This window comes from Macaca nemestrina, chromosome 9 (genome assembly GCF_043159975.1).
Source record: "Macaca nemestrina isolate mMacNem1 chromosome 9, mMacNem.hap1, whole genome shotgun sequence".
NCBI lineage: Eukaryota > Metazoa > Chordata > Mammalia > Primates > Cercopithecidae > Macaca > Macaca nemestrina.
This window is the reverse complement of record NC_092133.1, coordinates 111,050,930-111,073,501: the sequence shown is the minus strand read 5'-3', so window position 1 is coordinate 111,073,501 and position 22,572 is coordinate 111,050,930. Positions and strand designations below refer to the sequence as shown.

Below are 22,572 nucleotides of genomic sequence, written 5' to 3'. Positions count from 1 at the left end.
AATCAACAGAAAAAGAGGGAATCCTCCCTAACTCATTTTATGAGGCCAGCATCATCCTGATACCAAAGCCTGGCAGAGACACAACAGAAAAAGAGAATATTAGACCAATATCCCTAATGAACATTGATGCGAAAATCCTCAATAAAATACTGGCAAACTGAATCCAGTAGCACATCAAAAACTTATCCACCATGATCAAGCTGGCTTCATCCCTGGGATGCAAGGCTGGTTCAACAAACGCAAATCAATAAATGTAATCCATCATATAAACAGAACCTAAGACAAAACCCACATGATTATCTCAATAGATACAGAAAAGGCCTTTGACAAAATTCAACAGCCCTTCATGCTAAAAACTCTCAATAAACTAGGTATTGATGGGACGTATCTCAAACATAATAAGAGTTATTTATGACAAATGCACAGCCAATATCATACTGAATGGGCAAAAACTAGAAGCATTCCCTTTGAAAACTGGCACAAGACAGGGATGCCCTCTCTCACCACTCCTATTCAACACAGTGTTGGAAGTTCTGGCCAGGGCAATCAGGCAGGAGAAAGACATAAAAGGTATTTAATTAGGAAAAGAGGAAGTCAAATTGTCCCTGTTTGCAGATGACATGATTGTGTATTTAGAAAACGCCACTGTCCTTCCATTTGTTTGTGTCCTCTTTTATTTCACTGAGCAGTGGTTTGTAGTTCTCCTTGAAGAGGTCCTTTACATCCCTTGTAAGTTGGATTCCTAGGTATTTTATTCTCTTTGAAGCAATTGTGAATGGAAGTTCATTCCTGATTTGGCTCTCTGTTTGTCTGTTACTGGTGTATAAGAATGCTTGTGATTTTTGCACATTAATTTTGTATCCTGAGACTTTGCTGAAGTTGCTTATCAGCTTAAGGAGATTTTGGGCTGAGACAATGGGGTTTTCTAAATATACAATCATGTCATCCGCAAACAGGGACAATTTGACTTCTTCTTTTCCTAACTGAATACCCTTATTTCTTTCTCTTGCCTAATTGCCCTAGCCAGAACTTCCAACACTATGTTGAATAGGAGTGGTGAGAGAGGGCATCCCTGTCTTGTGCCAGTTTTCAAAGGGAATTTTTCCAGTTTTTGCCCATTCAGTATGATATTGGCTGTGGGTTTGTCATAAATAGCTCTTATTATTTTGAGGTACGTTCCATCAATACCGAATTTATTGAGTGTTTTTAGCATGAAGGGCTGTTGAATTTTGTCAAAAGCCTTTTCTGCATCTATTGAGATAATCCTGTGGTTCTTGTCTTTTGCTCATGGATAGGAAGAATCAATATCGTGAAAATGGCCATACTGCCCAAGGTAATTTATAGATTCAATGCCATCCCCATCAAGCTACCAATGAGTTTCTTCACAGAATTGGAAAAAACTGCTTTAAAGTTCATATGGAACCAAAAAAGAGCCCGCATCTCCAAGACAATCCTAAGTCAAAAGAACAAAGCTGGAGGCATCATGCTACCTGACTTCAAACTATACCACAAGGCTACAGTAACCAAAACAGCATGGTACTGGTACCAAAACAGAGATATAGACCAATGGAACAGAACCGAGTCCTCAGAAATAATACCACACATCTACAGCCATCTGATCTTTGACAAACCTGAGAGAAACAAGAAATGGGGAAAGGATTCCCTATTTAATAAATGGTGCTGGGAAAATTGGCTAGCCATAAGTAGAAAGCTGAAACTGGATCCTTTCCTTACTCCTTATACGAAAATTAATTCAAGATGGATTAGAGACTTAAATGTTAGACCTAATACCATAAAAATCCTAGAGGAAAACCTAGGTAGTACCATTCAGGACATAGGCATGGGCAAAGACTTCATGTCTAAAACACCAAAAGCAACGGCAACAAAAGCCAAAATTGACAAATGGGATCTCATTAAACTAAAGAGCTTCTGCACAGAAAAAGAAACTACCATCAGAGTGAACAGGCAACCTACAGAATGGGAGAAAATTTTTGCAATCTACTCATCTGACAAAGGGCTAATATCCAGAACCTACAAAGAACTCAAACAAATTTACAAGAAAAAAACAAACAACACCATCAAAAAGTGGGCAAAGGATATGAACAGACATTTCTCAAAAGAAGACATTCATACAGCCAACAGACACATGAAAAAATGCTCATCATCACTGGCCATCAGAGAAATGCAAATCAAAACCACAATGAGATACCATCTCACACCAGTTAGAATGGCGATCATTAAAAAGTCAGGAAACAACAGGTGCTGGAGAGGATGTGGAGAAATAGGAACACTTTTACACTGTTGGTGGGATTGTAAACTAGTTCAACCATTATGGAAAACAGTATGGCGATTCCTCAAGGATCTAGAACTAGATGTACCATATGACCCAGCCATCCCATTACTGGGTATATACCCAAAGGATTATAAATTATGCTGCTATAAAGACACATGCACACGTATGTTTATTGCGGCACTATTCACAATAGCAAAGACTTGGAACCAACCCAAATGTCCATCAGTGACAGATTGGATTAAGAAAATGTGGCACATATACACCATGGAATACTATGCAGCCATCAAAAAGGATGAGTTTGTGTCCTTTGTAGGGACATGGATGCAGCTGGAAACCATCATTCTTAGCAAACTATCACAAGAACAGAAAAGCAAACACCACATGTTCTCACTCATAGGTGGGAACTGAACAATGATATCACTTGGACTCAGGAAGAGGAACATCACACACCGGGGCCTATCATGGGGAGGGGAGAGGGGGGAGGGATTGCATTGGGAGTTATACCTGATGTAAATGACAAGTTGATGGGTGCAGCACAGCAACATGGCACAAGTATACATATGTAACAAACCTGCACGTTATGCACATGTATCCTACAACTTAAAGTATAATAATAAAAAATAAATTAAAAATAATAATAATAAAAAAAAAAAAAAAGAAAAAGAAAACGCCACTGTCTCAGCCCAAAATCTCCTTAGGCTGATAAGCAACTTCAGCAAAGTCTCAGGATACAAAATCAGTGTGCAAAAATCACAAACATTCTTATACACAAATAACATACAAACAGAGAGCCAAATCATGAATGAACTACCATTCACAATTGCTTCAAAGAGAATAAAATACCTAGGAATCCAACTTACAAGGGATAAGGACTTCTTCAAGGAGAACTACAAACTGCTCAATGAAATAAAAGAGGACATAAACAAATGGAAGAACATTCCATGCTCATGGGTAGGATCAATATCGTGAAAATGGCCATACTGCCCAAGGTAATTTACAGATTCATTGCCATCCCCATTTAGCTACCAATGACTTTCTTCACAGAATTGGAAAAAACTACTTTAAAGTTCATATGGAACCAAAAAAGAGCCCACATTGCCAAAATAACAAAGCTGGAGGCATCACGCTACCTGACTTCAAACTATACTACAAGGCTACAGTAACCAAAACAGCATGGTACTGGTACCAGAACAGAGATATAGACCAATGGAACAGAACAGAGCCCTCAGAAATAATACCACACATCTACAACCATCTGATCTTTAACAAACCTGACAAAAACAAGAAGTGGGGAAAGGATTCCCTATTTAATAAATGGTGCTGGGAAAACTGGCTAGACATATATAGAAAGCTGAAACTGGATCCATTCTTTACACCTTATACAAAATTAATTCAAGATGGATTAGAGACTTAAATGTTAGACCTAAAACCATAAAAACCCTAGAAGAAAACCTAGGTAATACCATTCAGGACACATGCATGGGCAAGGACTTCATGACTAAAACACCAAAAGCAATGGCAACAAAACCCAAAATTGACAAACCGGATCTATTTAAACTAAAGAGCTTCTGCACAGCAAAAGAAACTGCCATCAGAGTGAACAGGCAACCTACAGAATGGGAGAAAATTATTGCAATATACTCATCTGACAAAGGGCTAATATCCAGAACCTACAAAGAACTCAAACAAATTTATAAGAAAAAAAAAACCCATCAAAAAGTGGGCAAAGGATATGAACAGACACTTCTCAAAAGAAGACATTCATGCAGTCAACAGACACATGAAAAAATGCTCATCGTCACTAACCATCAGAGAAACGCAAATCAAAATCACAATGAGATACCATCTCACACCAGTTAGAATGGCGATCATTAAAAAGTCAGGAAACAACAGGTGCTAGAAAGGATGTGGAGAAATAGGAACACTTTTACACTGTTGGTGGGACTGTAAACTAGTTCAACCATTGTGGAAGACAGTGTGGTGATTCCTCAAGGATCTACAACTAGAAATACCATTTGACTCAGCCATCCCATTACTGGGTATATACCCAAAGGATTATAAATCATGCTGCTATAAAGACACATGCACATGTATGTTTATTGCGTGGGGAGAGGGGGGAGGGATAGCATTAGGAGATATACCTAATGTAAATGACAAGTTAACGGGTACAGCACACCAACATGGCATATGTATACACATGTAACAAACCTGCAAGTTGTGCACAGGTACCCTAGAACTTAAAGTATAATTAAAAAAAAAAAAAGAAGAAGAAGAAGAAGAAGAAGAATCTTGGAGGGGAAAATAATTTAAAAGAGAAAAACTGGGAAAGGAAATAAAACTATAAAAAATCTCTTCAAGCTACCAATCTATTAGGTGGGAGTGTCCATGCCACATGTCACAGACATGTAGTAAAGTGTACACACATGTGCCAGCATGGACAAATATACACAGGCACACATGTACATTTCAGTTCCGTATGAACTTGAGTTCATACGGAATATGTGCAAGAGTCTAGGAAAAAAATTTATTCAGGAAAGTAACCATTTTGGTCAAGATGAAAATGTAATCTAGCAATAAATAGTGAATGACACATGTGGAAAGGCAGAATAAACTTAAAGAGTACATTAGTTACATTTTCAAATAGTATATGCTATTACATTTACTATTCCAGATGAACTGTCTAAATTTAAAGCAATGGTCTGTTAGCCTAAAAAAATACAATTACACATGCAAAAAAGTATATGGAAGTTGAAGAAAAACATACCGTGCATACCACTTAAAAATATAACTAGTATACTATTTAAAAACAAATTTATCCTACAGGTGCAGACTTTTCAGGTTCCCTGTGTATTTTTAGAACACATAATGCTCACGGACACTGACTGCACTGATTCTGTATCTGGTAAAAATATAAAGGAAAGAAAGGCAAAGTATTTTCAAGATAATCTTTTTGGTTAAATGACATTTACTAAAAATGGGCCTGCATGATTAAAACAGGATATGTACAACATGGAAGATAAAAAAATTCTAACATTTAAATTATTACTTAGCACAGACAATTAAAAACTGATAGTGAGCTACAGCCATGTATTTCTTTCACGGTCAACAGCCTTCTAAGCCTAGTCATTTGGGGCTAACACTGGATTCAACACTCTCCCCTCTTCCTATTCTTTTACGGAGAAAGCTGTATTCAAAGTATACTCAGTTTTTAATTTTCAATTACAAAAAATAACCACAGTGTGAAAATAAAATCTGAAGTAATTTTGTTAGTTTTCTTAGTATTAGACACTACATGCTGAAAATACCATTTTCTCTTTTTTATTTTACAACACATATTTATTTTTTTTTAAATTCCAACAATGCAGAAATACATGTAGTACAAGACAAACATCTTCTATTGCTTCATAATTCCATTTCCCCAACAAAATCACCATCACCGGTTTGATGTTTTTATTTTTCTATAAACATATTTTACATAAGCTTATTTTGTTCTAATAAATTCAGATTGCTCTCACATGAGAGAAACACTACCTTGACAACTTGTTGAATATACTTCTTCCATGGCTATAAAATCTTTTAAAGAGTAATCACTTTAAGAAAAAAAGGCAGGAAGGAACTTTATATAAATATCACACACAAGATCATCAAACTGATCTTGTGGTGAGCAACCATGGTTGGAAAAAATATTTGCTCCAAATAGAGAGATATTCTCTGGATGTCCCAAAATATGACCTGCCTGTACTCTCTAAACCAATGTAGCTATGTCACTGTCTGACAACGCCCAGCTTACCTGCACGCGCCACACTCAAACGTCCCATTTCCTTCATGACACTTGGGACTTTCAGGGATGCCTTCGCTTTGGCATTCACATTCACAGATGTACTGAAGAATAACCTCTACTTCCTCCGTAAAGCCCAGAGGCCTAATTTTAAAGCTGTCAGAATCCTTTTTTGGACACTTATTTGAAGTTATGCTAATTTCAAATTGAACCTTGAAGGGAAAAAAAAGATTAACAATTAAGCAATTTAAATCTACTAAAAAATATTTCAAAAAGTTGCTCACTTATTTTAATGTTTCTCAAAGTACAAACTAACTTTGCTTATAAATAACCAATGTTTTCTACAGAAAATATATACCTCATACATTATATTATACAACATACCTCATCTCCAATGGAAATACAACATACCTCATCTCCAATGGAAATATTGGAACATTTTCTTCCATTTTCCCCTGTTCCATTCACCCCGTTCTTGCAGTAAGATTTGTAACTTATTGTTACTCCTTCTGACAATTTGCCGTTTTCCAAAATGACTTCTGAGGAAAGGGACTAAAAGAATGCCTAATTATACACAGGAAAAGTCAAACAAAATCTACTTGAATGCATAAAACCAATGGATAAATAAACTATTCAGAAAAAAATATATTTCAATAAAATATTTACAAGCCAAATCCAATTGAGCAACTAGAAAACACAGAGGCCAGAGAAATAGGTTTTAATTAATAAGGATCCAATCTGTAAAATAAAATACACAACTGAAAAGAGTATTCGTGTTTTAACCGCTGAGTTAAAATACTCAGGATCACACAGTGTGGAGGGCCGCTGCTGATCAGGAGAAGTCTTAGGAATGTGCAACAGGCTGGGCGTGGTAACTCACGCCTATAATCCCAGCACTTTGGGAGGCAGAGGTAGGTGGACTGCCTGGGCTCAGGAGTTGGAGACCAGCCTGGCCAACACAGTGAAACCCCATCTCTGCCAAAATACAAAAATAAAAAAAAAATAAAAAAAATAAGCGGGCGTGGCAGCATGCACCTGTAATCCCAACTACTCGGGAGGGTGAGACAGGAGCGAGACTCCATCTAAAAAAAAAAAAAAAAAAAAAAAAGTGAAATAAATGCTGTCTTCCCCATTGGCAAAATGGCATTTCTGCAGTTCTACCTCTCCAGCTAACTACAGACTAGGGTAAACAATCAACTATGCAGTCTAGGAACAAATTTGCTTAAGGAACCATTGTAGCCCAGCCAAAACAAACAAACAAACAAAAAAACCCAAAATCCCCCAAGGATTCAAACCAGTGCTTGTTTAACGTATGAGACTATTCAGGACAAATGGAGAAGGGTAAAATGGCAAGCTATCTCTTGTTCACACCCCTGAAAGAACAGGGGTTAGGAGAATTATCTAACAGGGGAGAATGGAAAAGCTGTGGAACCAGTAAAACCTTAAAAACCTTCGTAAAAACCCCTCCCAGTCAGGCCTTTCCCAAGTATTATGGTACCCCCATGACATGAGGTAAAAATGTCTAAAATTCAAGCTGCCAAAGGGTTAGGGGGATGGGGGCTGAAAGCGGTGCACGAGGCACACAAGGGTTACCGTAATATTACAATTGCCTTCAGATTATTTAAATGATCACTAATTAAGGCTAACTCAGTGTGACTGAAGTACACTGAATTATGCTCAAAAAGGAGAAGCCAATTCCTCTTTAATTTCAATTCAACTTCCTCCCATCTGTGAGGAGAAAACAACACTATAAATCTTTTTGAAATAGGCAAATCACACGTATATTTACATTTTTATGTATTTTATGGTATATGTATATATGAGTGTATGTGTACCTATATCCTCTGAATATATGGGAAAAGAATTGGCCAAAAAAAAAAAAAAAACACAACTTTTCTATCAGAAAAGTCATCTATTCTATCAGAATATGCCTTTAAGATTTAAGATTTCTGTAGTACTTTGGGCTCGCTAAGGTGTGTATGAAGGAAGTTTCACTTTCTTTGAAGAAAGTATTCTAAACAGGGTATTGTCCAAAACTGATCTTATTTAAGATGTACTCACATTGTATGCATCAATGATCAACTGAATTACATTACTAGAATTTGCAGATAATGTTCCTACTGCTGACTTAGGGATCAAGTTTTTCAGTTCCTGCAATTAAAAGATAAAACACGTAAAATACATCTACTATTCATTCAACCAATTAGCATCTACTGAGCAACTTTTATCTTTAAATGCCAGTTCCCATATGTCTCATCCTAACTAACTTTAGGAGTCAAACCTAGAAACCAGTTTTATAATATGTAATTAAAAGTTAATATAAACCACTTTTGTAAAATTCGGTTTGCCTATCTGGTGGCATTTTCCCACATTTCAATTCAGACATGATTTGCCTCTAACAACTCAACCAAAAATATTTAGAATTTTGTTCTTTTTATCTCACACATTTACCTTGTAAACGGGCTGAAATTCTTCAGTAACTGCAAAAATTGTCTGAATATTATTTTCACTCAGTTTCTGGACAAGGTGAGCAATAGAAGGATAATCCTAAGAAATCAAGTAATATATTTTAGTATGTAAATACACCCTTATAATCTATTCTAATTTTTCAATCTAGTCATACATGCAAGATTATACATAACTCGATTACAAGACTGCTTTAGATAACTAGATTACATATGTAATTTATATATAGTTAGAGTACATCTCTTGCATACATATAACTAGATTACAAGACTGCTTTCAAATAATAATATCAAATATAAACTGCTGAAGTGAGTAGTGTGTATACATGAATTGCTAATCCTCTTCTCTTTCATGTTTGAACAAAAAATTCCATATTCAAAAGGTTTTAAATAGTAAGATTATCTATGTATATTAAATATAGGGACAATGAAATTAAAGAATAGTCAGTAATCAAATATTCTACTATCTACAACTTAAGAAAAAGACCAAGATTTCCCATTTGGATTTCTTCTAGAACCTGAATGCTTTTGCCAATATTTCTTTTCAATAAAGGCAGAGTGACTGCTTTTAAAAATCATATAAGACAAAGAGTATGAGACTAGATAAATTATTTATTTAGAAATAGTACTGACTGTGCTACCAAATGCTGTGGGCAGGGAGTTGAGGCAAAGAGTGAAAGTGGCATCTGGGCATCCCTTTCTCACCCCAGTGAGGCCCTTGTCTGAGCAGAAGGAAGCAAATACAAAGCCACATCTTCACAAACAGCAACACTAGCTTTCCTGCACTTTCAATCAGGACCCCTACTTACCAAAATAGCAAAACCTCAAACCCTGAGAAACCCCAAGCCAGTCACCCACAAACTCTTAGTATTAAACATTAAAATCCAACATAAACACATTTGCTATGTAAGGAACTAAGCACTTACATAATAATGACTCATTGTGTACATATTATTTTCCAGGTGACACTGTCCATCATTTGGTAAAACAATGCCACCAAGTTTCCCATCTCCAGCAAAATGAAACCCGGCATCTGTGGAAAACACCAGCAGCCGTGTAACATTCCTCCAGCCAATCAGTGACTTGAAAAGAAAAGGATTTCAATTTTAAAACACTATTCACGGTAATTCAACAAAAATCCTTTAATTTTCATACAGGCCACCATTGTATTTTAACCTAATTCTGTTTTTTCTGTGTCTTCTCTTTATACAATGCTAATTATCTTGCTGAGAAATGCACAAAGCCCAGTGAATGAAGCTCTTCCATCCCATGTACAACAATATCTTGCCTGACCATCCATCTCTCTCAGTTCTTTTTAAAAACTGTTTTTTGTTGTTGTTGTTGTTGTTGTTTGGTTTGGTTTGGTTCTGCTTATCATCGTATCTCCAGCAGCTAGCAAGCCAGCACACTGCTTGACAAGCAGTAAGCGCTCGATGAACATTTGCTGAATAAATGAAAGTGTCTCAGCCTATTCTTACTTTACCCCACTGCTGCTGTCTTGTCCCCATCCACCCATCTGCTCTATATTCTATGCCATACACCTTATCAGCCCACCATATGAGGCTTCCCTTTTTTATAACAGAAATAATTATCTTGTTTAAGGATAATTTCACCCATTCTAACTCCTCAATCAGTACTGTTTATCTGCTCATTTACTTTATTCTTGACCTTTCCAATAAGAATCTAAAGTAACTGTAAAATCTTTTTGTCACTATGGTAATTTATAATTATAAAATCTTATGACTACAGGAATTTACTTGCTTTAGTTAATTTATTTAATACGTCTGTTTAGATCTTCATAAGACTGTAAAATCCTTTAAGGTGGTAATCACATTAATTAATACTGGCAATCTTTCAAAAGTGGAGTGATGAATCATTTTGCATCTAGAGGAGCGGATCAGCATGACCAACACAGAAAAATAGCCACAACCAAGGGTGCTATGGCTTGTTTAATCCCACAGGTTAAGGCCTAGTTAGAGGCAGCCCAGAGAATGCTCTCTCCACAAGGAGATGCTAACTGGTTCATATGTCACTGGCTAGCAAGAAAAGAGGTGTAAGGCTAGGCACTACCTGGAATGCTACCTGCTTCGGCTACAATAGCAGGGACTAACCTTAAATTGCAAACACTCTAGTGAAAACTCGAAAGTAACAACAATATAGGAATTGGTATTTGCCGAATGCTCACTGGTACTTTTAGAGATTGATGCATTTTAACTTCACAAGAGCCCTATGAGGTAGATAACTATTATCATCCCTTCTTAAAGAAAAGAAAACAGCCCTGGAGAGACTAAGTAAATTGCCCAGCATCAGTGGTGATAGAAAAATTTGTATTACTATCCATATTCCTTCACTTATTATTTTGGGCATCAATTAGCACCTTAGCAAAAATTGACTGAAAAATAACCATTAAGAGGCCTCTAAAATCAAAGAAGGTCATCTAGAGAATGGGGGCACTGGATGGAACAAAAATGAGACAAGAGTAGGTACACAGGACAAACTTGACCTCACAATCTTTTCTAGTTTCAGCCTCAGCCACACCATTAAAGTGTCATCTCAAAATATGCTGCTGCTACATGGATCATAAAATGCCAATTACTGATCCAATAGGGATGGGCTTGCTACTAAAAATCTTACAATTAAAATTACAAATATTATACCACTTCTCAAAATACATCTATTCATATAGCTTAAAAACTAGAGCTTAAAGTTATTTCTTTTTGAATTACTAATTCAAAAGATGTGAAAGATGTGTCTTTCAAAGACAGTGAGAAGAAAACTGACCAAAGGAAAATGATACAAGACACCCTCCCTTTGAGCAATTTCAAGGTTCCTGGTGATGCCTCAGGTAATAACATCAATTCTATCTCTGGTACAAAACCAGAAAGTTAAGACACAAGGGCTTTTCTAAAATCCAGACCACCAGCTACAGTACAGGGAGGTTGCCCCACTGTTTCAAATGGTTAGCATTCTGGCTTTTAAAAGCGTGCATGAATAAACTAACTGCCTGGTTTGCATAAAGATTAAATATGCTTTTATAAAGGCACCTGTATACAGGCAATTTAAGGATTTACTTAAATTACTTCTCTAAGATAATCAAATGTATGAAAATTAAGATCAATTTTTCTATTAACATAGTAAAATCACACTTAAAATTCACACACATAATAGAAACAATATCCTCTTATAGGAAATGAATGTGCTTACTCCACAAACTGCAACTTGCATGATGGCATCAAAACCACCTTCTGGAGAATCCAAATTTCCAGATATGCGCTGTTTTCCAACAAGTTCATTAAATACTTCTCCTTTATTAGTAAGACTGAGCACATTTTTGTAGCTAAATGGGCTGGTGCAGTTCTGTTCACTTGTGCAAGGGTTCCTGAGCTTAGCTGGTGTTGTGCTAATGTAAGGCATCACAGTCTTTTCCACAAATGAACCAAATCCTGTAAAGAAAAAAATGGTACATAAATGAATGAATGGAAGGATAGATGGAAAGACAGAGATTTGCATTCTTTAAAAAATTCATCTATGTTACCACATATTGGTTACTACGGACTGAATGTCTGTCCATTCAGGCAGAGCCCTCATGAATGGGATTAGTGACTGACACAGTCTGGGTATTTGTCCCCACCCAAGTCTCATGTTGAAATCTGATCCCCAATGTTGAAGGTGCAGCCTGGTGGGAGGTATTTGGCTCAAGGGGGCAGATCAATCCCTCATGGCTTGGTGCTATTCTGACCAAGCCATGGTCAGACATAGTGAGTGAGTGACATAGTGAGGGAGTTCTCATGAAATCAGGTATTTAAAATTGTGTGGCACCTCCCCCCACCTCTTGTTCCTGCTCCCACCACGTGAGAAGCCTGCTCCCCACTTTCCCTTCTGCCATGATTGGAAGCTTCCTGAGGCCTCCCAGAGGCCTTGCTGATGCTAGCGCCATGCTTCCTGTAGAGCCTGCAGGACTGTAAACCAATTAAATCTCTTTTCTTTATAAATTACCCAGTCTCAGATATTTCTTTATAGCAACGTAAGAATAGACTCCTACAGTGACCTCATCAAAGAAGCCCCAGAGAGCTGCTGTCCCCTGCTGCTATGTGAGTACATGGCAAGAAGGTATCATCTATGAACCCAGAAGAGGGCCCTCACCAGATGCTCAATCTGCCTTGATCTTGGACTTCTCACCTCCAGAGCTGTGAGAAATAAATTTCTGTTGTTCATAAGCCACCCAGTTTATAGTATTTTCTTAAAGCAGCGCAAATGGACTAAGACCTAAGTCAATCTTTTTATTTTGCCTCCTTACTTTAAAAATAACTCACATTCATTTTCTTGGCACACCAGCTCTCAATAATGGCATGCTGAACAAAAGAATAACTATTCTAGAATTCTGGCCATTTTAAAAAAGACTGATTTGGTAGGAGTTCCCTAATGCCATGGTCCTTGAATTATGCTTACTGAATAAAAGAACATTTTAAGCAAGTGCTCTTTTTTAAAGTTTCCACTAAAATAGGGCTAGTTTTTGAAAGGCAGCTCTTAGGCCTCATGATTGTCAAATCTTTCTAATTTTCTGTTGCTAAACCTCTGCAGCAACAGGAGTGGAGAGAAGCAGGCAAAAAAGAGGTTAAGCTGGGGACGCATGAAATGGGAAAAATAAGGTTTGGAAAACAGATCATCACCATATGAAAAATCCAGGTCTAAGGTGAGATCAGGCTGTAAAGGCAGGTACAGCCATACTAACTAGTAATTAGATAAAATCTGGGTACTCAATACATGTTTATAAAATAAGTCCTAAGGGCCAGGCATGGGGGCTCTCGCCTGTAATCCCAAAACTCTGGGAGGCCAAGGCAGGTGGATTACCTAAGGTCAGGAGTTCGAGACCAGCCTGGCCAACATGGTGAAACCCCATCTCTACTAAGTTACAAAAAATTAGCTGGGCGTGGTGGCAGACGCCTATAATCCCAGCTACTCCGGAGGCTGCGGCAGGAGAATCACTTGAACCCAGGAGGCGGAGATTGCAGTGACCGAGATCACACCATTGCACTCCAGCCTGGGCAACAAGAGCGAAACTCTTAAAATAAAAATAAAAATAAAATAAAATAAGTCATAGATAAATGATCAAGTTAGTGTGAAAACAAGCATGCAAGTCAGTATGAGGTACAATCTGTGTTAAACAGTAGCATCCAGTGACAGAGGAACAAGGTGGCAGAAAGATTATTAAACGTGTGACCGGAATATCAATTTCCACTCAGAAAAGGCTAAAAAACTGGCCTGTTTATCTCACAAGTATGTAGAGAGTAACAAAGGAAGAAAACATAAAACAACATTTGAGAATTGCCAAGACTTTATAATGAAAATGATCGATGTTTCCAACATTCCTACCAATTCTGAAGTCAGACGTAATCCTCCTCATTTCATTCATCAGATCTGTTCCAAGACTTTTTACATTCTCCAAATCGTCTTTCATTGAGTAAGACAGGTCCATAAGGTAGTAGAGGTCAATGGGATAGTCTTCAGCTCTCTTGAATTTTAATGTAAATGTCTGTGGCTCCCCTAATTAGACAAGACATTAGAAAATGAAACTTGCCTGTTGGCAAACGAGAAGAAACAAATAAATGTGATTTACATGGTAAACACAATAAAATAAAACATGCTGTCATAATTTTTACAAAAACCTGGGAATTCCATAAGTAACTCAATGGGTATGAATTCAATTTCATTCAACAAATACTTAAAACACCAGGCCTTCAGGATGCAACGATAAAAAAAGACATTCCCAATCCACAGTGGACAAAACAGACAAAAAGTCAGTTTACAAGAGAAGGAAACAAATAGAACATCATAAATTAGTCTGGGGAGAGCAAGGCAGAACACGTGATAGGGTACAACTTTTTAGACACTGAAGTTGTGAACTCCATTCTGTGTGTAATGGGAAGCCACTCCCTGCAAGTGAATAACACGATCCAATTTTTACTTTAGAAAACCTGGCAGAAAGCTTTAAAAATAAATTACTGAGGCAAAGAGACTAGCTAATCTACAAAACAAACCCAGAGAGAGATGATGAAGGAGGAGAAGAGAGAGATGCAAGAGATGTTAATGTAATTTACTTAGGAAATACACGAGAAAGAAGGTTTGGATGAAAATGTAATTAAAATTTTAACTTGTAGTTTTCTCTATAAAAATTTCTAATAGGCAGTTGGAGAAATGGGTTTGGAGCTCAAGAAAAAAGTCTCTGTTGCTGCAGCATACAACTGGTTTTAAAGCCATGAGAGCAAAACTGACATTCAGGTGGACTACAAAAAGGGAGGGAGAAAAAAGACACAAAAAGAGGCCTGGAAGGCAAAGGTAAGAGACACAAGGAAAAACCGAGGAGTAGTATCACTGATCAAGGGGAGAGCATTTCAAAAAGTACAAAGTGTTACTTGGTACAGAAGTGTTTAAAAAAAAAAAAGCCCTGACAAGGGTCCCCTGGGTCTGCAGGCTGAATGCGATGGTGGAGCTTTGCTAGAGCAGGATGAGGAGAGGGCTGACCTGGTTGAGGAAGGGCGCCAGGAGGGGAGGAAGGGCGCCGGGAGGGAAGTCAGGGGACAGGGCCACTCTACCATTCTCCTGACAAGAAGGTTGGAAACCAGAAAAGGGAGAAAGAGGGCTTGTCTTTTCCTTCATGTTTAGATGTGGGGCTGACAGACATAATTACAAAAACCTTCACAGTTTAATAATACTAAACAAATGCAAAGGAAAAGAACAGGTTAAATTGTTGCTTTTATAATATATTACATAATTAGACCAGAGGATGAACACTTTCATTTTTAAAACTCACTAAAGCTAATTAATATTTTCTGAATCTTTAACAAAATTTACTTTGAACATAAGGCAACATTTAATATTATTCCAAGTATATATGTTTTACAATTGTTGTATCTGCAAAACTTTTCTAAAATTTAACCAATTCCACATTTTTGAGTGCCAGTCCACATGTAAAAACGAGCCTTCAACAGAAAATGGTCAGAGTTTGCATAAAGCTGGTGTCAAATGCTTCAAGTAAACACACAGGTATTCACAGAGTTGGGCTTCCATATTCCATACCTGATCTTAATCGCAAAACCAACTGCTGTGGTTGGATCTGAGTAATATCCTCTGGCTTGAGCTTCTCTGCTGTTCCTTTGCTACGGTTGGTTACATTTTTATTTTTCTTTATATCTTTGGAGCCTCTGGGATTTTCTATGTCATCTGGAGGGCAACCCTTCTTTTTTAAGGCTTCTAAATCATCACATCGTGCAGAAGTGGGCATTCCTTCCTGTAAAAATGTCTAAATGACATAAAATACAGGTATAAATGAAAAGTGTAATGGTCAAACCTTTTTACACAACGATTGCAAATAAGCAATTAAGTTGCAAAACATCAAATCACATCTACTGTACCTCAATTCTGGCTTTTTAACAAAATGCTCCCTTCATCCAAACTGTGCTAAGGGTTCTTGTTAAAAAAACAATCATTTCCAAGAAAGTAATACCTTTCCCAGAACTGACCCAAGTGTACATAGTAAATGCTCTATCTTGTAATTCAGAGTATCAAAAACAATTTCTTTAGTGAAATCACTAATTGAGCATGGTTAATGGCTACTAATAATGTATACACATACACCCAAATATCAGATCATTTCTCCAAAATTTCCCTTTGAAAAGTCCTTACAAAGCCTCTCATGTGGCACTCTCCCCACCACAATATGCTGAACGACCCAATGTTTAGGGAAAACAGATGAGCTTAAAAGCATCTCAATTAATTATGGCATTTTTTAAAAGGAGAACACGAAATTTAGCACAGATTAAATAAGTATTCCCACAGGTTTGAAAAAACTTCAAGTATTAGCTATTACTGTAAATACGTTTTTTAAAATTTTTTAAAAAGCAAAATAGTAAGTATATGACAACGGTAAAGGTCCTAATGCCAGGTAAATTTCAAAAAAGGAAAAAAAGGCCCTAATGGCAGGAGAACAGATATTTGCAGCAGTAAAATTTCTAGTAATGACAAAGATTTTAAATGTGCTATACCTTAAACAACTTAGACACAAATAAAAATTTAATCAGATAACTGAAAAGTACCTTAGTGAATTCAAAAACACTGCTGTTAAAGATCTATATAAAGACTGTGAATAGAGGTGTTTCGTGAAATGTGAAAATGGGGAGGGGGATCAGTGACATTATATATGGTATTTATTTATCAAGTATCAATTTAATGGTGCTGTATAAAGTAATAGTAAGTGAAGATATTTAAATTTAAAGAACACAATGGTTTTTACAGGGATATTTAAGAGAAACATCACACTAATTAGAGTATTTATGTAATCAACAACTGGAGGGGAATACCAAAATCAGATAATTCAAAGCTGCACTACTTTCATTTATTAAACCTAAACTACTACCTACCAAAGCACAAGATCCTAGTGAATTACACATTTCTAAATACTAATCAATCCAGGAAACTTTACAATCATGACACCCAAATAAAATTTCACTGAATATATTCAGAAAGCCTTTAAAATTTTAAGAATTATGCTCCAAAGTTCAAAAGCCAAGATAATCCTCAACTACAGATAAACTATAGTCCCCATAAAACGGATATGTTAACAATAATAGCAGCTACCACTTATTTAGAACTTTTTAAGTGAAACTGCTTTAAGTTCATCAATTCTAATTATTGTAACAATAGATAAAGCGGATATTATCAGCCTCATTTTCAGATATGAAAACCGAGAGCTTCAGTTACATAAGCCTTGCCTGAGACAAACTCACAACACTCCTTATTTCCTCCACTGTTGCCAATGTAATCCCAACACACCACTTTTTGAAAGTACCATTAGAAAATTTTTGAAAAAAAAAACCAAAACTTCTCATTTTTTCTTTCATGTGGTCAAATCATACGACATATCTGACACTTGACCACTTAGGCGTACAAATACAGGTACTTGAAATTTGGACCCAAATGCCTGCATGAAAACACAATCAATAACCCCTTGACCTTCTGATATTAGTTATTCAGTCTGTGAATAAATTATACAACCTCAAAATGACTTCTCCTTACCATCTCTTTTGATTTATTCATTCATTCATTCATTGACTCATTGAACGTTTAGTAGGCTTTGTGGAAGGTACCGTATTAGCAAAAGCACAGAGATGACAAAAGTGAATAAAATCCAAACCCTAATTGACCTCAATGAGCTTATATTGGGATGCAAATCAATTCTAGTAGTTTTAACTCAAATATAATTAGGAAGGTTAATTCATACCTCCCCATCAAAAAGGGGGAAATCTAAAACAGTCAAACTAAATGACTAGGATTTTTTTGAAGGTTCTCCAGTAAAAATACAATACTTGCCACAAAGATGAGCTACGAATATATGTATTTTAAAACTGTTTAGTAGCCACACTAAAAAAAGAAAAAGAGAACATTAATTTTAACAGGTATAACATTATTTTTAAATATACAAAAATTATCATTTCACCATTATTATTTATTTAATACTAAGTCTTTGAAATCGTGTATATCTTTGAAACTCAGAGCAATTCTAATCTGTATGAAAGTGCTCGATAGCCACATATGCCTAGTGGCTGCTGTGTTGAACCACATAGCTCCAGACCATTAGGTTATTCAATAAGTATTGATTTACACAAAAATTAATATGTGCTTCCCAAGGATATAGCACTGAGTCACACTAAATGACCAGAGAAGAAATGGAAAGGACTTGAGCAACCTTACTTACTGAATTTGTGCACCACCCACAATTTGGCCCTGCTTGTATACATTCTCCACATGATTTGGCATTTGCTTTTAAACATCTATTTTCATCTGTCAGAAAGAAGAAAGAACATTTTATGTAAAGTGTCAGAGAGAAAATAATGAAAAATCAAAATCACAATGACAATGCAATATATATGTTAAATATAAATACTATCACGTAGGTACCATCTAAACTAGACCTTCCCCAAAGACGGCAGGATTTTTTAAATTTAATTTTTAACTTTTGTGGGTAAATAGTAGGTGTACACATGTATGGAGTACATGAGATATTTTGATACAGGCATACAATGCATAACAGTCATATAGTGGTAAACGGGGTGTTCATCCTCTCAAGGCTTTATCCTTTGTGTTACAAAGAATCCAATTATACTCTTTTAGTTACTTTAAAATATACAACTATATTATTATTGACTACAGTCACCCTGTTGTGCTACCAAATACTAGGTCACTCATTCTTTCTATTTTTTTGTAACCAGTAACACTCTAGACTTCCCCATCCTCTCACTACCCTTCCCAGCCTCTGGTAACCATCCTTCTACTATCTTCATGAGTTCAATTGTTTTAATTTTTAGCTCCCACAAACCAGTGAGAACAATGCGAAATTTAAGACCATGATTTTTGCATCACCTTGACACTGAAAGCCACAGAGAGACATAAGTTATCTTCCTTGTCTTCTATATCAAAGACAACATTCTTTTTTTCAAAGGCATAATTCAGAATTTATCATTCTTGATTGTCATAAATCTCATGAGTTTTCTTACAACTGGGTAAAGCATTATTTCTTTATTTAACTCATACTACCATACCCACAAGAATCTTCAGGGCTTTCCCTTTGCTTTCAGTATGTTAAATAACTGAAAAGTCCATATTCATCTAATCCATAATCCCAGAATTTCTCAGGCCCTATGTTCAAAGTATGTTTTAGGTTTCTTTGCATCCACCTAAGGAAGAGTATGCCTTCTACATGGTAAGCACTAATACAGACTGTCTCCAATGTATCTTTTCTGATTATAAACCCAGCACATGCTTCTTACAGAAAATCTGGAAAACACATAAAAGCATAAAGAAAAAACTAAAACTCACTGAATCTGTTAACTAAGAGAGGACTGTTGCTAACATTTTTGCCTATTTCTTTCCAGTCTTTTTCCTATGCAGATAAATAGCAAGGGGAAGCAAGCATATATATATATATTAATAGATGTATTATTTACATGAAACTGAGGATACACTTTATATATACAGTTGTACAGTTTTGTATACTGTTTTTTATACCTTATCCTAAGTGCTTTATTCTTATTACAAATTCTTTTTAAAAAGAATTAAAAAGCTTTTAATTATGTAATATTTCAATATGAGTGTACTCTAATGCTGGATAAATTTAGATTGTTTCCAAATGTAAGTGTGCACAGTTCACACATGCTTGCTCACATGCACACATAAATACCCCAAGTACACATATACACATACTGTACTACACGCATATACACATGCTGATGACCAGTCTTATATATAAACCTTAGTACCCATCTATTTCCTTTTCAAACATCCCAAAAGAATAACTAACTACTAAGTTGAAGAGTATATTAACACTTCTAAAATTCTCTATACACACTAATTTCTACCCAAAAGTAATATGCAGTTGACCCTCTGTATCTGTGGTTTCCAAATCAGTGGATTCAAGCAACCACAGATCAAAAATGTTTGGGGGAAAAAAGTGTCTGTACTGAACATGTACAGACTTTTCTTCATGTCATTATTCCCTAAACAATACAGTACAAAAGCTATTTACATAGTATTTACATTGTATTAGGTATTATAGGTAATCTAGAGAAGATTTAAAGTATACAGGAGGATATGTGTAGGGTATATGCAAATATCATGCCATTTTATATCAGGGTCAATGAGCATTTGTGGATTTTGGTATCTGAAGGAGGTCCTGGAACCAATTCCCCATGGATACCATAGGGCAACACTACTAATATAAGCTCCCACAAAATGGCAGTGTACAAATACCATTTTATCACATTCCCAAGAAAACAAAGTGCTTTAATATTCAAAAACTGTTGCTCATTTAATAAGTGTAAAATAGAATATCAATTCAGTGGTCAAGCCTACCAATTTCAGGTTTTACATTGTTTCATATTTTTACTAACCATGTCTTTTATATGTCTTTTGCAAATTTTTTTATGTTCCTCAGTTTTTACTGGATTTCTACACACATTAATGAAGTCGAACCTTTGTTTAGTTTCTCATCTTGTTTACAGTGTTCTGACAGAATTTTTTTGCTATTGTTGATTTTATGTCATTTAAATGTATCGATACTTTTACGGTCTCCTGCTTCATTTTTACTACCTTCCAATCCTGATCTCAAACTGCTCTATGCAGTGTAGTTTTTCAAGATTTAGACGAGAGAACTGGATATCCATTATTCCAGATGTGGAGCCACATCTTTATAGAAGTGTTAAATACATTTTCAGCTTTATTTTCACTGCTCTCCTAGATGATGCCAACATTTTGCAAGACTTTTTTATCAAAGAGTGAGAATGTCTTCTAGAAAGTCTTTGTAGATAATAATGGATAGTTCATAATCCTCCATTCTATACATCTACTTCATTTGCTTCTAAATATACTACTTGCCTTTGCCTTCTGTTCACTTACACACTCTCGTGTTCTCAGAAGATTTTCCTGCAGTGTGTTCAACCCCTAGCATTTTAGTACTTCACCAGCCAACCTGTTTCCCATCATCCCGGGTGACAGGGGTGAGGGGAGCCTGACCATGAAGGATCTTGACCTTTCTCTGAGTGAGAGGGATAACTGCAGGGCTTCCAGAAGGAGCAGCATGATTATGACTTAGGTTCTCACATGAACCTAACTGGTCAAAAAGCAATACAAGATACAGAAGTGAAAGGACAACTAAGAAAACTTTTTGTTTTTACCTGTTTGACCAAACACACAGCAAATTGAACTGATCAGTCCAATCCAGAAAATCAGTTGTAAATTCATCTGAAATGTAAAATGTGCCTTGTATTAATTAGAAAGAAGTAAAATGAAAAATGCATTAAATAGAAAGTATTCCCCCACTGTACCTTCTATTGCTTTTATAAACATGTTGTCTCTCAAACCATTTCACTCCAGCCCCTCTCCACAGACCCTCACCCATCTCCCTCCCTAGCTGGTTCCCTCACCTTGCACCTACACTGCGAAAACAGCTTCCATACCAGAGCCCCAGAATCCATTCGTGCCTTTCTCTAAAGCAAACTAAATATATTTTAACATTTAATTAACAGGGCTCAAAAAAGAAAAAAAATCAGTGTTAGGTATTCCTCAACACCATAAAAGCTACCAACAGTACTCAGTTCACGGAATCTCTATCTCCATTATCTCCTGCAACTCCCAGGGGCCCAGACCGGCATATCCAGATGTCTCAGTTACCTCAATGCTGAACATTCATTTTCAAAAACCTGATCAAGTCATCCCCCTGCTAACAATGCGCTTCAGTTTTTATTTCTCCTCAAGCTAAGGCCAACATCCTGTATAAGGTTCCAAATAGATTTTTGAGTTTGTTTTCCTATTATCTCTCTTTTTTAAGAAAATCAACTTCTGCCAGGAGCGGTGGCTCACACCTGGAATCCCAGCACTTAGGGAGGCTGAAGCAGGCAGATCACCTGAGGTCAGGAGTTTGAGACCAACCCGGCCAACATGGAGAAACCCCCGCTCTACTAAAAACTAGCCAGGCCTGGTGGTGGGTGCCTGCAGTCCCAGCTACTCGGGAGGCTGAGGCAGGAGAATCACTTGAACCTGGGAGGCAAAGGTTTCAGTGAGCCAAAATCGTGCCACTGCACTCCAGCCTGGGTGAGAGAAGGACTTCATCTCAAAAAAAAAAAAAAAAAAAAAGAAAAAGGAAAGAGAAAGAAAAAGACAGAAAAGAAAAGAAGAGAAAATCAACTTCTATGCATGCAATTAGTAAAATATTCAGTTTCAACTTCCTAGAGTGTCCAAAACCCCTACCTCTCCCCCATTAAAACAAGGACGGCATAAGACAAACTGAAAAAGTCTCGTCTTCTAGAACCTCTAACAAAAAAATTAGGTAATATTCTATATATTAAATACAACTACCCCAATCTCCTACCATTAGGGGGGTGTGTGGGGGTGTGTGTGTGTGTGTATATATATATATACACATATAAAACTATTTTCTCGGAATCAAAGCTTTCACGACGATATGAATCTATATCTTTGATTGGTCA

At 36.5% G+C, this 22,572-nt stretch overlaps 1 protein-coding gene across 5 annotated transcripts in view; it reads right to left on the bottom strand.

Moving 5' to 3' along the window:
- The window catches only part of LOC105479922 (integrin subunit beta 1), a 59,423-nt gene that overhangs the window by 15,682 nt on the left and 21,169 nt on the right, over nucleotides 1-22,572 (bottom strand). For 3 of the 5 annotated variants that reach the window (XM_071070247.1, XM_071070246.1, XM_071070245.1), the window contains 10 exons: nucleotides 21,262-21,328; nucleotides 18,288-18,373; nucleotides 15,614-15,836; nucleotides 13,910-14,080; nucleotides 11,741-11,979; nucleotides 9,463-9,618; nucleotides 8,523-8,618; nucleotides 8,133-8,222; nucleotides 6,456-6,623; nucleotides 6,084-6,283 (listed from right to left, as the gene is read on the bottom strand). In XM_071070247.1, coding sequence (XP_070926348.1) covers nucleotides 6,084-6,283; nucleotides 6,456-6,623; nucleotides 8,133-8,222; nucleotides 8,523-8,618; nucleotides 9,463-9,618; nucleotides 11,741-11,979; nucleotides 13,910-14,080; nucleotides 15,614-15,836; nucleotides 18,288-18,373; nucleotides 21,262-21,328 — 1,496 coding nt within the window. The remainder of the gene's footprint in view (nucleotides 1-6,083; nucleotides 6,284-6,455; nucleotides 6,624-8,132; nucleotides 8,223-8,522; nucleotides 8,619-9,462; nucleotides 9,619-11,740; nucleotides 11,980-13,909; nucleotides 14,081-15,613; nucleotides 15,837-18,287; nucleotides 18,374-21,261; nucleotides 21,329-22,572) is intronic. The other 2 variants (XM_011738255.3, XM_011738251.3) reach the window with 1 other exon arrangement.